General features: G+C 47.0%; 1 protein-coding gene across 1 annotated transcript in view; it reads right to left on the reverse strand.

The window, feature by feature from the left end:
- Positions 1–12,045: 12,045 nt before the first annotated feature.
- The window catches only part of TBX5 (T-box transcription factor 5), a 37,200-nt gene continuing 32,783 nt past the window's right edge, over positions 12,046–16,462 (reverse strand). The window contains 1 exon segment of the mRNA XM_052798126.1: positions 12,046–13,074. Within this exon segment, the coding sequence (XP_052654086.1) occupies positions 12,491–13,074 (584 nt within the window). The 3' untranslated portion in view covers positions 12,046–12,490.

Raw genomic sequence — 16,462 nt, forward strand, 5'->3', positions numbered from 1 at the left:
AATCATTGTTAAAACCATCATGTGCTTATAAATGTTTACATGAGTGGGCCTTAAATGGAGATACCACAGAGGGGGCAAGAAATTAAGCTAAAAGCTGCAGCCAGAACTGAAAGACACTTGTCTGGAGCATTTCAGATCTGCTCTTTCTTGATTTGAAATCAAACTGTCCCCCCAGGTACAGAATTACTAACCCCAGCACTTGGGAGATCCCCAGAAGTAATTTCCTCTGCTAATAAATGACACCAGTAACGTAACAGTAGCGCCTGATGCAGGGGTAGTAGCAATAGTAAAGAGGTAAGTAATTCAAGGGAAGAAATGTCTCCTGGCACTGGGAGTCACAGGACTATTCACATGTTGGGAATGGCTCATGGCGGGGTCTAAACCTGCAGTGAGAAGCCCATGTTCACCTAAAAGAGATCGCTGAGAAGCCGCAACGAACAGCAGAGAAAGGACAGCCTGACGGTGCCTTTCCGCTGAAGAGCATCCAAAGCACACATACATACACATTTCACTCCAGTGAATGATGTTGCCCTCTGCCATCTACCTTTAGAAGATGTTCCCATCATCCCCCAGTCATTAATCCGCTATGTCTTTCTTGGTTTATCCTTTGAGGTATCACACTGTGTATGTGAAGTCAATTCTAGTCTTAGACCAAAGTTTGAGAAACTCTTCGAGACCATTTCTTGCAACCACAGGTGTTATTTTTAAATAACATGTACGCTCAGGATACTGCCAGGTAGGCAGGGTATGTTTAAGGGCAAGGTAAAAAAAATTCCTCAGGGTTAGTGGTAAGATTCCCACCAACTTCAGCAGCTTTCAGATCGAGCCCTCTACGAGATAAACCTTAGGGCCCTAACAGACTTCTCTGGCATGGGATCTGGGAGGTTTGCTGTTGGCCTTGAGACTTTGAATCACGGCCAAATGATTGCTGCTCCTGGTTTAGGGGAAAAGGAAACAGAAAGGAACTACAGGCTTAAAGGATTAGAAGGAAGAGCTAAAAATAAAAGTACCAGCAATGCCAGACCCCAAATTTTACTGCTTTCCTTGCAGAGAGGATGGGTTTTCCTGTCGTTTTACCAAGGGGAATCAGCCTTCTGCATGACTTGGAAGAGCAGAACACTGGTGGAAAACTTAGTGATATTACTCTCCAAGAGCAGAGTTGTTCCTGTTGTTCTTCCTTCTTCCTGGGACTCATCCTCTGGCTAAACATGAAGGGCAAATGATTCAGCCTCTTGCTGGTGAGCATTTCTCAGCCACTTCAGCGGATTTCAGTGAAGAATTACAGCCCATAATTAAAAGACATTGGGCATTTGTACTCGTGCAGCCTATGATGGGGACCTAAGAACAGAGAAATATCCCTGCCTTTACTTCCTCCTGCACCGCTGTCCATCTCCTCCTGCCTTTTCCTTCAGGTCTACATTGTCCGTTCTACATCATCCAGACAAAGACAACCCTCAGGAAACGGAGGTGGAAAAGAGGGTGTGGGAGCAGTAAACTGGGAGATACCAACGTGGTCGGAAGGGATGCGAGGTGGGAGGATGAGGAGGGGAAAGCTGCATGGACGATGCTGCTCTCGAGATGGGGAAAGGCAGTCCCGCAGGTACCACGGGCTGGAGGGTATACTGTCACCTACAAATCGGGAACTAGACATGATTTCAGCTGCAGAGACGGGTGGGTTCCAACACCGCAGTAAGCCCAGCTCCCGGGTGAGCATCAGCCCAGTCATGGGATGTTAGCAGAGCACCTACTGAGCTTTTGAGCTTCACTTGCTGTTGACATTCAAATCCAGTGCTGTGTGAGGCCCGGCTCATGGGTAGGATTACCAAAATCCTGCCTGAGCCTTTGGACCAACAATTCCAGTTTTCAATCTAGTTGATCCTGCCTTGGGGCCTGGATGACCTTCTGGGGTCCTTCGGAACATATCTCCCACCCAGTCCCTTTCCAGGTCACCCCACCACAGATGAACGAGAACAGGAGCAGGTGCCACCAGGACACAGCTCAGCCAATTAAGGCTCAGTGAAGGATTTTTCTGGGAATGAAAGAACAGCAGAGAACCACATTCAAGCTTTTCCCAAGCAGATAGTTCACTCTTGAGAGGGAGCCCGACGCTTGGACCTAAAAACCTATACACACAGAGATATGTTACATATTTATTCGAGGCAGAAATTGGCCAGGAAATGGCTATAAAACACACATTTTGAATAAAAGGAAGGAGATTTATGGCTCTTTTGCGAATCTGAGTCATATCTTTCTGCATCCCCCAGGCAGGAATACCCTAATCACTAACATACCCCAAACATGTACGCACAGTGGGCCGAGAATTGCTTCCTTCTGGCCACAGCTCCAGCTAAAGACGTGATAGGGATTGAGCTACTTTATCTGACAGTTGGTAAATGAATTGCCAATTCATTCTGAGCTCGGAGGGGGATTTTTTCCCCTTTAAAAAAAAGGGTCCTTTTATATACGTCTTTGATCAGTCAGGGCCTTGACAAATTATTTTCCGAGGAATTTCTTGAGCCCTAATGCCATGAGAAGGAAAAAGAAAAAAAAAAAAAAAAAGGATTTTCTCTCAAAGAAAAGCTTTTATGTCTCAAAAATTACAGCAATGTAAGGGTTTTCCTCCATTTCCCCTCATCTCCTTAGCTTCAAGAAATGGAGGCAGGTAGCCTGAAGATTTTTCCATCCCACCTAAAGCCAGGAGGCGGATGGGGAGGAAGCACTGCCAGGTCTCCCAGCCCGATTCCTCCCCAGCATGGGAGAGCACCGTGAACTCTAGCAGAGACTGAACAGAAAGGTCATGGTCATCAATGACACTAATAAAGAGGCCCTTCAGCACTAGTATGAGCAGAGGACAGCGCAGGGTTGTGTCACCAAGAAGCTTCTTGCTTGCCACAAACAGCAGCACGAAGCACTTTGGAAGGGTTGAGGTACAAGGGAGCATCTCCCTGCCGGCACTGCTGGCTGCTGGGGTCACTCCAAATTGTGAGAATAAAGCAGTGTTTGCCTGTCTTTTAGTAGAGGCTGGGGTGGGGGGGAAGGGAGGGTGTCCTGGTTTTGCCTCTTTACTCTTTCTATCCTCTCATTTCATCCCTCTTCTCCAGGCAAGTATCACATCCTTGATTGAATGCCAAGCAGTAGAGTTAATGAGTTACACAAGCCAGGTCTGGATGATGGCTGCACTTTCTATTATCATTAATGTAGAAATAACTTATCCTCCCAGTTATCCCACTCATCTGTCCTGCAGGAGGACAGACTCCCAACAGAACAGGATTCAATTAATACAGTTCCACTACATTAAACTTTATCGGGATGGCTCAAGCTCAAAAAAAAACCACAAGACCTTTTTTCCAGCCTTACCCTGCATGGGCACATATGTAACCTGTCTACAGGAATATTCCTACTGGAATCCCAATAGCAGCCCCACTGCAGACAAGTCTGATGGATAAAGCCTTTTGGTTAGGGGCTAGTTGGTCCAGAGAGTATGTCGTAGCTTAATTTCCTAAAGAAATGAGCCTCATCAAATCACTGCGGCTGTCTCTTGGGAGCTTTTCACCTTCACGAGCAAAATTCAGCCACCTTCAACAAAAAGACAGAATTAAGAATTTCAGGTTGAATGTTGTTGAGGGTCCTCAGTAAGAAGACATTGAGCTTGAAGAACTTTTCAAGCTAATTCACTCTTTAAATAGTACCTGTTAAACTTTTCCTGGCTCACCAAGCCTCCAGATTTGGCTTCAGATTAAGTCCTAATTTAGGTTATATATAGCTACCGTTACATCTCAGCTAGCTGCACCTCGCAGACATAGGGCCACCTCTCCTGCTTTTGGAAGTCGGTCCTCCTGGAAAGAGCAGCAGCTGTCTGCCAACCGGCAGGAATAGGAGACAGTGCTACAGACTGGACCCAGCTAATGAACGAGGGGGTTCTTGCCCCATCCATCAATAACTGATCAAGTTGTTAAAGTTGTCCTAAAAGCTGCCACAATCAGATGAGAAAGGAGATATCACACACAGCTTTCCTGCACTTTATTAACAGCTGTGTAAATATGAGTAAAATCCAAGCAAACCAACATTAAAAATAATCCCATATAAGGATCAGCAATACGCTGGGATGGTGATAATCCTGCTCAGACCAAGAGCTCACTTCCTTACGGGCAAGAGTCTTCAAATATTGGCATAGACTGAACCACAATGTCTGGAAGACAGACATTAGGAAAATATTTAAGACATTTTTAGATTTTTTTTATTTTTTTTTTAATGCTATAGCACAGCTAGGAATGAGGTGGCCCTTTTGGTTCCTAGTCCTGACTTTGCCAAGTTTCATTTTTCTTTTGAATACTGGTTAGAGCTGAGCAGCATTTTGGGATGGTGGGGTGGCATGAGGCGAGAACTGTCCTTTTCCCCACAAAAAAAAGAAGATTAGATCAATTTGCCCTTACAAAAGGATTCAGCAACCACTATGAGAACTACCCTCACCCCCCATCCCAGCAACAATGTTTTATGTCAAAGCTTAAGCACCTTTGATGTTTCCTGTTCTAGGAGATGCTTTATGTAGAAACATACTTTACTGTTTCAGGTGATTTGTTTAAAAATGGAGTGAAAAGTACAATTATTTCTTTGTAAGCTAAGCAAATGATGTCATGCAAGCCTAAGCAGCGTTTTGGTGCTGGTTAAATACACCCAAAAAAAGCAGTTATCTGCATTGGCCCAAAAGTGGTATTTAATTTCCTTTGCAAAGCATTTTTGGAGGCTTTGAAGGTCACCCAGCAGCACAAGGTTGCCCCATCTGTGGCCTGTGACCCTGGCTGTGCAGCGCTGCCTCCTTCCCTTGCTACACAATCTCAGCGTGGGACACTTGGAAATGAACCAAAACAGGGTTTTATTATTTGTTCCCCACGTAGGCAAGTGCTGCAGTCACTGCCAAGCTGGGTTCGTCATCACCACCTTGACTGGCATCGACCCAATAGTAATATTGGTGCCTGTCACTCAGTGAGACTGTTAAAGTGTCTGTGTAGAGGCACACGCTCTCATAACTCACTGACCAGCTCCAGACTGCTTACAGCATCGTGGACCATCCGTGGTCCATTGACCCTCTGCCTTAAATTAAAAGCTCTCCAAGTCTGGAATTACCTCTCCTTCCCTGCCTGGGCACACCAAACGCCAAGCTCAGGCAGGGTAGCCAACACTACTTGAACAGCAGCAAATACATCATGCTAACCTAGCTTTTCAATCAGGCTTCAGCTAGACTTGCTTTCCCCAGATACTTGCCCCACAAAAACCATCCTGTGTTTTAGCAGGCCACAGCATTTCTAATTAAAAGCGCTGACAAAGAAGGCGCATGCAGACATCCTCAGGTTTACAGTGATCTTGAGATGGAAAATGTTGCGGGATGCCCCAGCCTAAGTTTCTGATGAACGTCAGGACCTGCAACTGCCTTTGGCAGTCTTCCATAGTGTTCTCCAAGGCCAAATTGACAAGGTATGGACTGGATAAGCAGACAACAAGGTGGGTGGAAAATTGGCGAGACCATCAGGTGCAAAGGGTGATCTTTAGCAGCAGAAAAGTCCAACTGGTGGTTAGCTACTAGCAGCATCCCTCAAGGGTCAGCGTTGGCACCAATGCTTTTTAATATCTTAATATCTTAACAACCAGTATGACGGGACAGAGCACACTCTCACCAAGTTCACAGATGATACCAAACTGAGGGAGCAGCCAATACATTGGAAGGCAGAGCTGCTACTCAGAGGGATCCCACCAAGCTGGAGAAATGGCATGGCAGGAACCTCATGAAGTTCAAAGGCAAAGCCCTGCCTCTGGCACGGACAACCCTGAGCAACAGGACAAGCTGGGGCTAGAAAGCAGCTTTGCAGAAAAGGACCTGGAGGTGCTGGTGAACAACAAGTTGAGCAGGAGCCAACCATGCAGCCTTGTAGAAAGGTCAGCTGCACCCTAAGCTGTATGAGCAGAAACATAGCCAGCAGATCCAGGGATGTGATCATAAAGGATGTATTAGAAGTCCAGACACCAAGAGCAGGGAAAGAGGAAATAGTACTCCATCGTGACCACCTCATTACATTTTGATGAGAATGTTCCCCTGAAAACCCCAGGGACAACAAACAAGTTTCTGATTCATCACAGCCCAGGTCTAAGTAAAAGCTGAAGTGAAATATTGATGACTTTGGGATGCCTGGAGTCAGCGATGGGGATATCACAACAGCGCAAAGCCCTGCAGTGATACAGGCACGCATTAGTAACAGCGTTCTCCGCATGCCAGATCACACAAAGTAGAAAAAGAGCAGCAGTATATTATTATCATCATGATAATAAAAATAATAATATACTTGTTTGGCCTTATGCAACAGAAACATCTCAACACCGGCATTTATGGATATAAGTACTACCGGAGCCCCTGGTCCCTTGCTGTTAAAGGGCTCACTACGCACTGCAGCAGGTTTCTGCCCCTTCCGCCCTCCAATTTAGGGCTGCACTTTCTGTTCATAATTCAAGCAATATTTTTTGCCTTGAGGCAGATTACAAGTCACTTGTTAGGTCTTAAGCAGAGACCAAACCCCCCTCTCGACTTGTAGCACATTATACACCCCTGAGTGAGAGCACTGCACAGGTTACATAGAAACCCATCCACAGGGACCAATTTCTATCACCTCATCCCACCCCTATTTTTTACTTACTTGTGCTTCACCATGCTCCCAACAGCAGCCGTGTTGCTGAGCTGACAGTATCACTAGGAGCTGCCAACACAAAACCTCCATGGCAAAGCCCAAGCCTCCTCTTGTCTCTGCCTTTAATCCCTGTGGTGGGAGGGCTCATCCAGGTGGAAATGATGCTGGTGAGAAGCCTTGGGGAGTGTCTGGAAGCCTTGGGGAGTGTCTCCAGCTGCTGCTGCCCAACTCAGGGCAGCTGCAGACCCCACAGGACTCTCCTCCTGCTGATGGGCAGCAATGGGCATTGCCCAGGTATTCCCAGGAGAGGGGCGATGCTAACAGCACAGCTGGCCAGGATGCTCAGACAAGCAGCATTGCCCCACCAGCAGCCCTTCTGATTGACAGGAGGAGCATTTTGCACCTAAATGCCTTTATTTATCACCTAGGGGAACCGTGGCAGACACTTGCTGACTTTTAACTATACTTTACTGTAGCTGAGTCCTCCCAGGTGCAGGGTAAAGCCTGCAAAACCCACAGCAAAGAACCAGCCGCCAAGGCTGTAGGATTTGTTTCAACCAAACAAAGGAAGTAGGAGACATCGGAGCTGCCGGGTGTGGTGGTTTCCAAGTGAAACACGTCAGTATTTCACTCTGAAATGACTTTGGGTTGAAAAATTTCCTTTGCAATTTCAAAAGAGTAAAATCTTCTAAATGTAAACAAAATATTTCTCCTTTTTGGGGGTGGGAATTTATTCAAGCCACTTTCTGAACATTTTCCATTCACTTAAAACTTTGAAATTTTTATTACTCAAAAAAAATGCAGCAAAGGCATTCACTTTTCCAGAGAGAACTCAAAAAAAAAAAAAATTATATTTTTTGTCTGGTGATGAGTTCTAGTCCCACCTCCAGACAACTCATTTCTTTTCTCTGCCTCACTTGCCTCTCCAGTAAAATTTCCAACTTTATTATATATCCTAAAACCCAACAAAGAAGAAAAAACATGGGGAAAAAAAAGACTCAGAATCCCTTGAGAGTCTCATATAATCACAGGACTCCAGGAACTGGAAACTTTAAGAGGGAAAAAAAAACCCAAAAAACACTTTTGCAAATCACAGGAGACCCATCATAAAATTGTCAGAGTTGGCAGCACCGTAAAATCTATCATATTGTGGGCTGGATTTATGTGCAAGAATCCTGAGGCTTTGGGATATTTTTTTCCCTCAGGCCTCAGGGCACAAAGGCAGTTTTCGGGAGGTCGGCTCTGCCCTGGGAGCACAGCCTGGAGCAGCAGAGGGGTGACTTTGCCCCTCTCAAGCATCCTTGTGTCTAGGAAAAAAAAAAACCTCACCAACACAATTCGGGGAGCTGCTGATCTCAGCAGGTACCACGGCAGGGAAAAGCCACCTCCCAAAACCAGCTAGCATCCTAGCTGTTGAAACTTGAAACGTGGAGGTGAGCTGATAGGGGCAGACAAAGAGCTCTCTGTGTGTCTGCTCAGGGCATCAGCAGCCTCCCCAGGTATGAGCCATGGTAACTGCAGGGAGTATTTTAGCCCAGGAAGGCAGCTGAAAAAACAGCATTGTGACCGCAGCCTAGGAATTCGTGTTTGCCCTTTAAAAGATGTTTTTAGCAGAAGTTAGGTTTCTTTCTCTCCTCCTCCGCTTGAAGGAGTTGCCCAGCCTGCGCTTATTTATTATGGTTCATCTATAAAGCTCTGTTTTTCTTCTGCCTGATGATGTTTCACCGCTACTTTCCACACTGCCAGAGCAGCAAGCTAGCTCCAAGGCTCCTCACCAAAAGGGAGAGGTTTGAGGCAAGGAGGTCCCCTGCCCAGGAGGAGGAGGATGGGCCACCCTTGCCTCCTCCACAGGCTTTGCAGGGCTCCCTCCTCACCCAAGGACACGGTTCACCCACCCAGCAAGTCCAGCTCTCCTAGACTCTTCCACCATCCCTGTCCCCAGGCCCATGGCAGAAGCACCCCAGGTCCAGCCCACCGCCCCCCAGCACCCTCAGTGGTGCCTATGGTGCTGGGAAACCACCAGGCAATGCTGAGGATTGGTTTATGGCTCCTGGGACTTGCAGGCAAGAAGGGAAAGAGGCTGGTGGTGGCTGTGCTCGGTCCCTTGTACCACGCTGGGATGGTCTTCCTCAAGTTTCAAGGCCTCTTACGGATGAATTGCCAGTTTACCTCTGAATAGGGTGAATTTTGCAAACTCTTTTGTCCAATTCTTTCAATGACAGTAACTCTAATATAATTTTTTCCCTAATTTTTTTTGTTTGTTTATTATCATCATCATCATTATCATACCCTGCTAAGGAATAAGTCCGTAAGAAGAGAAATGAAGGCTCTTTGTAACATAAAATCACACCCAAAGGGAGAGAACACCCTCCTCCTTGACAGCTCCCAGTGTTGTTTTGGACCAGCTGGGAAGAAGTACAAGCTGTTTCTCAAGGCTCAACATAGACCAGGCACGTTCACATCCAGGCTGGGAGTCACCACGGGCCTTTGAACAAGTCAGTTTTTTCCTTCACGTCCTGATTCCTCACAGTCCTACTCATTCAAGCGGAAGAGCAGGCTGTGCTCATGTGGCACAACTGGGCTCCATCAAGGCTAAAGCCCAGAAATGCCATACTGAAGCAGCAGCCAGTAACAAACTCTTCAGGAAGAGGAGGAGAAGGCTACATCGCCTCCTCCCACCCACCTTTGCCTTCATCCCAGATTTTGGTGGTGTGACAGGTCCATCCTCCTGCCACTGATGGCCTCCTTGCTCCCCAGCGTGGCTCCGCAAGGCTGCGTCCTCGGGGAGCTACCTGGCTTTTCAGCAGCCAAAACCCAGCGATCGGAGTCCGTCGCAGCATCGCAGACTCCGCCAAAGAGCCTCGGCATTTCCTTGAAGACCCGAAAAAATAATGCGAGGAACTCAGGGGAAATTAGTCAAGTTGAAAGCTGGAGGCTTTCCTTCCGAAGCCTGAGAAATAATTTACCATGTGGGTTTAGTTTCCTTAATACTCTTTGAGATGCATGGCACACATTTCTGGTGAGACCTCTTTACTTACAGAGTAACCACTGGCCATTTAATTACATGTAAATTACCATATAGTGATAAGATGATTACATGATTAGCAGTGGGATAACGAAGCCTGGAAAGTACAATGTAATTGACAGCTAAATACAGTGTAATTTTTTTATTCCTTAACTCAAAATGCAATTTACTCAGTCATTAATCTTGGACAACTGCATATTCTGGAGAAACAGCATGTGATTTACCAAGCAATGCAACATTTGAGTGATTCCCTGCGGGTGGCTCCATGAAGACAAACAGCTTTGCGTATAACTCGGGGTCCCAGCCATGCCCACAGAAGGGTTACGTGATGCCTACATCCCCTTCTGCCTGCAAAAGTGGCCGATACCCAGAGCGAGCTCCCAGGGTAGCACAGCATCGCATTTTGACTGTCTAACCCAACATTTATGAAACCCAGTTGTTGCAAGCAGAAGACAGTAAAAGCAGAGACAGCCGAAGGAAGAAAGCTGCGTTGTAGCCAGCGCTGGGATAGCCCCAGTAGACACCATCATCCCCCAGGTCCCACCTGCCATGGGACAGCTAGGTGGGAGCATCACCCTGGGGGGGCTGTGGCTCACCAGCTACACGGAGGAGACCTTTCTGCTGGGCTTCTTGGATGCAATCTCTTTATTTCTCCGGAGCTGGTTTTCCCGTCTTGTTTCGAATCCATAAAGTATCCAGTATCGTCCCCTCCTTCGCTGAGGCTGGGACATGGCCCCGCACCTCCCCTGGGCCAGACGTCCCCCCCCGACCCCATCTGCATGGGAACAGGGGGCAGAGGGTTTCCCAGTGCCACCCCAGCACCCACCTGGATTCCCAAGGTGGCTTCTAAATCTGCCTCGATGGGAAAGCGACCCCAGGAGAGCATGTCCCTTGGGTTGGGGAAGGACCTGGGGGACGCAGGCAGTTCTGTAGCAGACAAACACACAGCAGTCTCAAGCTCAGCCCATCACTGCCTAACAGCCTTCCCCGTTGGGATGCTGTACCACCTGTGGTACACCAGAAATAAATAAAAATCAAACTTACGGGCATCAAGCAGAAAGAACCAAAAAAACCCACCCCAAAACAACAACAACAAAAAATTAAAAATAGGTGGGCGGGTCCCTTGCCGTTGAGAGCATGTGGTGTTTATTAGACATAAATTGGCACACAAGAATAGGAAAGCGTAGCTAGGTAGGGATTATTTTTTTCTTCTTAGCTACATGGCTTTGGATACCTGTCTATAACCCCTCCCATGCACATACCAGCATTCCCACTCATTCACACCCACATTCTCAGTTGCTGACACAGAGGTATACCTCTTTTGTTAATTAGAATTACTTTTAATTAAAAATATATGTAAATTATATAGAGTGTGCACAGCTTGGAAAGAAAAAAAAAAAAAGAAGAAAAGAAAGCAAACTTCAGTTTCAATAAAAATTTTAACCCCTTTGAATCAGCTGCTTTGCTGGCTTAGTGTGACATCCTATGAGTTATTTGAACTCCCATGTATAAATAAATAGTACCAGGAAATTTTACACCTGAAAAATTCTGCAGTAGACATTTTTACTTACACATTTGCTTTTTCTTCTCTTCTTGCCTCCCCCACTCCTAGCCTCTCATGATCATTTTCTGCTCCTTTTAAACACATTTACTTAGTATCTCACTTAACGCACCCAGACCAGTATCCCTTTTTCTTTTTTTTTTTTGAGAGGAAGAAAAAGAACGCACAATAAAATGAAAGTCCAGGATTGCAAACAAGCATCATCATCAGCGTTTTTATGAGCAAACTTTTTCCTTTCGCTGTCTGCATCCTCTCCCCCCGCTTTTCCCCCCCTCGCAGCTGGCTCAGAGCCTCGCTTTCCGCATGCCGGTAAAAATTCGGCAGGAGACAAGCTGTGGATGTTTTCAAGTTTGAAAGATACCCCGCGCTTCCATCAGAGACAGCTGATGGACCGGGAAAGATCAGGAGATAGGAAGGAAAGAAGAGCGAGAGAATTACACGCGAGTGGGAAAGGAGATGAGTTTACGGGGCTTGTTCTTGCAGAGACGTGTTTTGGGGCGTTTGTAAGGAAACACGGCAGCCTGCAGGGAGTGATTTCACTCGTGTTACTACGCCTGGGCAAGGTAGGTACCTGCTTTTCTTATTTGTGGGTTCGTAAAACCTCGTTGTGTTGAAAAGTAACAATGATAATACTAATGGAAAAAAAAAAAAAAAAAAAAAGAAACACCACTCCAAAATCCACCCTTGGTAAAAAGGGCCGGTGTCTTTTTTTGAGAAAATTGAAAGAAAATATATATATATTATTATTTATTATATAACATCGTCAACATCAACACCACAAAAAAAAAAAAAAGTAACATCCTAGTTGTTTTCGTTCAAGCACTCTGACTGTGTTGAGAAAGGCAGCAGGAGTTTGGTGTCCCTTGGAGAACAAAAAGAACAGGAGGGCAGGGGGGGATGAGGGCACAGGGCTGGCGGTGGCAACAACACAAACTGGGTGGGGACCGTGGCAGGGGAGAAGTGTGCCGATCTGTTGATTTTTCTTTTGAAACAAAAGAAAAAGGGGGGGCGGGGGGGGAGCAAGTCACACCGAGGCCGATGACTATTTCATCTGTGGTTTCAATCAGTGTCCGTCCCTCTCGAGTGCTATCGGTGAACATTCAGTTAAAGGAGTCTTGCAAAATACTCTCGCTTTTGTTATCGACAGGGTATTTTTTTCCTTTTCCTTTTCCCATTTTTTTTTTTTTTTTTTCCCATGGCTAATGCTCTTGCACTTTCCTGACCGCCTCGTTAGCTGTTCTCGCTCCACTCTGGCACCATGCCCACACCGTGGACCGAGTGGTACTGGTGGGGCGAAAGGGTTCGAGGCACGCCGTGGGAATACAGGAACTCTGCGGGCTGTAAGCTGCTGGGGGGGGACTGGATGCCGGTTTGAGGTCCACACTGCCGGACAATGGGTTGGTGAGAAACCGAGGTTTGGTGCTGAAACATGCTATGGGTATCTCCTATTTGGGGGGAGGTATGGTTGGCCACGCTGCTGAGCCGGGGCATCAGTGGCCCCGAGGTGAAGTGGGCAGAGAAATGCTGGTAGGGTAACCTGTCCATCGGCTGCATGGCAGACACTGTGCAACTGCTGTAGGATGGCACGCTCGGCCACGTGTTACAGCTGATGTCTTCTAGGCTGGGCACGGGGTCCGTGGGGGGAGCGGAGCTGGCATACATACATGCTTGGCGCTGGGCTGATTCAGTCCTGTATGAAGTGTTCAGTCCCTGCTGCTGGGGGTAACTGGACCTGTAGAAAGGATCCTCTTCTGCCGGAGAAGTTTCCATGTAGGGCTTCTTGTAGGGATGCTCGGTGGTGGAACACTCCTCATCTGTTGGGAGAGAAAACTCCTGGTAGCAAACAACAATACCGTGCCCTCAGCTGAACCTCCCTCTCCATAATCCTCATTTTACCGAGGACACTGTCTGCACAGAGCTGATCCAGACACTGCTCTCAGTTCTGTCAGTGTAAATCCAGATCCCTTGCTTGGAATCAATCTTGCTGAAACCAAGTCTTGTACCTGGCCCTGTCTGCGGGACTGGGGAAGGGATTAGCTAGGAGCTCTGGGAGGAAAATCAAGGCTATAAGATGCTGGAGGGATCCCAAAGCTTAGCTTGCTTGGTAATACCCCATGCACATCCCCACACCACGAAGATCCTCATCTCCTTTCTGCTGCCAGCACTTTGACCAGAGGAGTAACATCTGCCTGCAGACACAGTGCACCTAACAGCGGTCCCCACCCCCAACTGAGAGGCTCAGAGCTGATGGCGTTAACTAAAAGCCTTTACAATGATATATTTTCGCCGTAAATGAGACAGGAATGGAAATCACAATAAAAATCCCCCCAGGAGAGCATCAGCAATGGCACAGTTGAGACAATCAGATTTGGAGTTTTACAGCCCCGGTCTTTAGCCGTGCCAAGGGAGCTGGGCACATAAATCCACGCAGGGCTGTGTGCTGGAGCCAAGTGTAACAAAAAAAGAAAAGTAAATTTCACAGCTAGAAACAACAAGGCGCAGCTTGCAGAGCCCTTTGTTTTCTGCAGCATCCCGGACCAACAGAGAGAAGGAGATAAACAATTTAGGTGAAATCTCTAGGGAGAAGCAAAATGAATAAATGAATATGCACTTATTTATTCATTCGCAGGGTCATCAAATGAAATCCAGCTCCGCTGGAATGGATGGCAAAGTTCCCAGGGACGAGCACTTCACCAAGAGATTTTAAGGACAGCGAGGCAAGGGAAGGGGAGCTTGTTCTGACCCAGATTAACTTTCCTGCTGCTTCAAGAACAAGATTTCTGGTGCAGGCAGAAAAACATCCCACTTTGCTTAAAGCCCTCTTGGCTGCACCCTTTCAGCAGGGGTAAAACTTGGAAGAATACTGCAAGAAATGGCCCTTCTCAAATTTTCTCAGCCAACTTGTTTTGAGCTGCAAAGTTTTTCACCCCCAAATTAGAAAAGGAAAAAAAAAAATAGTTCCACAAAAAAGAGGACTAAAAGCATCTGCCCCCCAAGAAGCACTTGCAAAAACACAGGTGTTGCTGCTGGGCTGCTCCAGCAAGAGTGCCCATGTCTCAACTTCAGGAGGTGCAGATGGACAGTACAGGCACCTTTTGTTTCTTGTAAACACGCACGTGCGCATACCCTTATTGTTATCAACAGCCATGTGCTTTCTCCTGGAAGCTGCCCCCACTCTGCTTATAAAATAACCCATTACTCCCACTCAGGTGTCTACCAAATCCAGCTGGAACAACTGCTGCTGTTAATCTTCTTGGCCCAACAAACCCCAGAAAACTTCAGGTACCGAGGTACACACCATGGGGACTTTCCCCTTGGTGTCCTTTGACTTTGTAAGAGCAGCTGCCTGTAAATTCAGCTGGAAAGCCGCAGTCCCCTTTCATGCTTTCTTCCTGACAACAGCAAAACCCGGCTCCTTAGTCCCAGCAGTGCAGAGCCCTGATAATCAAGTTAGCTTCCTCCTCTGCCTGCTCTTAAATCGGGTCAGAAAATAGGATGGGATAAGCGAGCAGTGCAATCACATCTTTAAAACAGCTGAAACGGTAAGCAGAGAGATGCAAAAGCGTGTCACTCTCTTTAATCCTGACCAGGTTCATTTTCTATAGGAGCAGTGGAGAGGATGTAGTGCCCTGAAAGACAAAAGCAGGTCTAAGCTCCCTCCTGAGCATGGGTCTGTCACAGGAGGTACATCTGGAAGAGCTGCCCGAGCTCTAGCTTTTACAGACAGCCTAAAAGTTTTGGATCCCTAACCCACCACTGAGTAATAAGAACACTAGGGCAGAAAAAAAAGTCTTGTAAAATGAAGCATTGTTCTGCTAATAAAGTTTTCAGCATTAAACCGCATTACTCTGCTGGCATTAGAAATCATTGGCTTGGGGTTTGACTGTTTATTTTATTTTTATTTTTTTAAATATACGACACAAAACAGTCAAACTCTGTTTTTCCGTTGTGTAAAAATGTGCCTGACTTACAACCTGAAGTTGCTGATTTTTCCATTTAGCCCAGACGTTTCGCTGCCTGCCACAGCCTAGCCAGGCAGAGCCGCAGGGTTATGGATCCACTTCCAGAATTCATCACAGGTGAAGAGAGAAAAACAAAAACAACCAGGATTTCAGTGGAAACCCTATAGGTGCCCTCTCTTCTTCTGTAAGCTCGCGCCATCACTCTACTGGCCTCTCTAGAGCCAGGCTCGCCGGCGCCGTGTGTGGAAAGGGCACCATCACTCTGGATTTTAAGATGCATAAGGACACCGTACCCATCTCCAAAGAGGACATAGTCACTAATGAAGGATTACAGCCTACCCTAAGAACTTCTGCCTGCCCTCTGGCCCCTCTTCTGATTATTTTCCCATCCATGTAACCTCAAAGTGCTGGAGAGGGAAGAGAACAGTCCACCACCATGATCAGATGGGATGATGCCCACCAGAGATCCTCAGCTGGTGCCAGCTGATGAATTTACACTGGTCCAGGCTCTCTAGTCTGATCTGGCATTGTCCCATCACCAGAGCCACCACAGAGCAGGTGAAGGGTATCCCCATGGTGTGTGGAACAGATCTGGGGGTGGAAAGGGGACGTCTTCAAGGAAGAGAATGGCAAAAGGAGGAGAAGTCAAACAGAGCTCCCATGCAATGCTGAAGGCTGCAGTTTAAACTCATCCCCACCTGCTCTGGAGCCTGGACAGTCCGTTTCAAGGCCATAATCCTCTCCCTAAAGGTCCTCTCACCAACTCAGCATCAGCATAAGCAGGACATAGGAGATAACTGTCTGGTCTGCTGTGGGTTTGATTCTTGATGTTGGTTCCCTGATAGCACTTCATTGTCCTTTTGCCGTTACCACCGAGCCCTAGGAGACACCTCTGGGAGGTGCTGACCATCCTGGGAGATGCTGACGGTCCTCCACTTTTGTTGCTATTCTTGGAAGCCAAGGGTGGCGATTAGCTCTTGTGACCAGCCCCTCGATACTGCGCAAACCTCAAAAAGCAAAAGGTTCTGCCAAGCAGGGGAAGCTGCCAGCGCTTGGGAGAAGCTGCTCCGAAGTGGATCCAAGGAAAACGGAGCCTGCAGAATGGGGTGGAAACTGGCTCCCTCACAAGGAATTTGATGATCTATCTAATGAAGGAGCTTGAGCGAAAGCATAAGCAGTTCCAAGATTTCCGGTATTTACTACTTCCAGCTGGGTTGTAAATACCACACAAATGGCTTTT

This window comes from Harpia harpyja, chromosome 9 (genome assembly GCF_026419915.1).
Source record: "Harpia harpyja isolate bHarHar1 chromosome 9, bHarHar1 primary haplotype, whole genome shotgun sequence".
Classification (NCBI taxonomy): Eukaryota; Metazoa; Chordata; class Aves; order Accipitriformes; family Accipitridae; genus Harpia; species Harpia harpyja.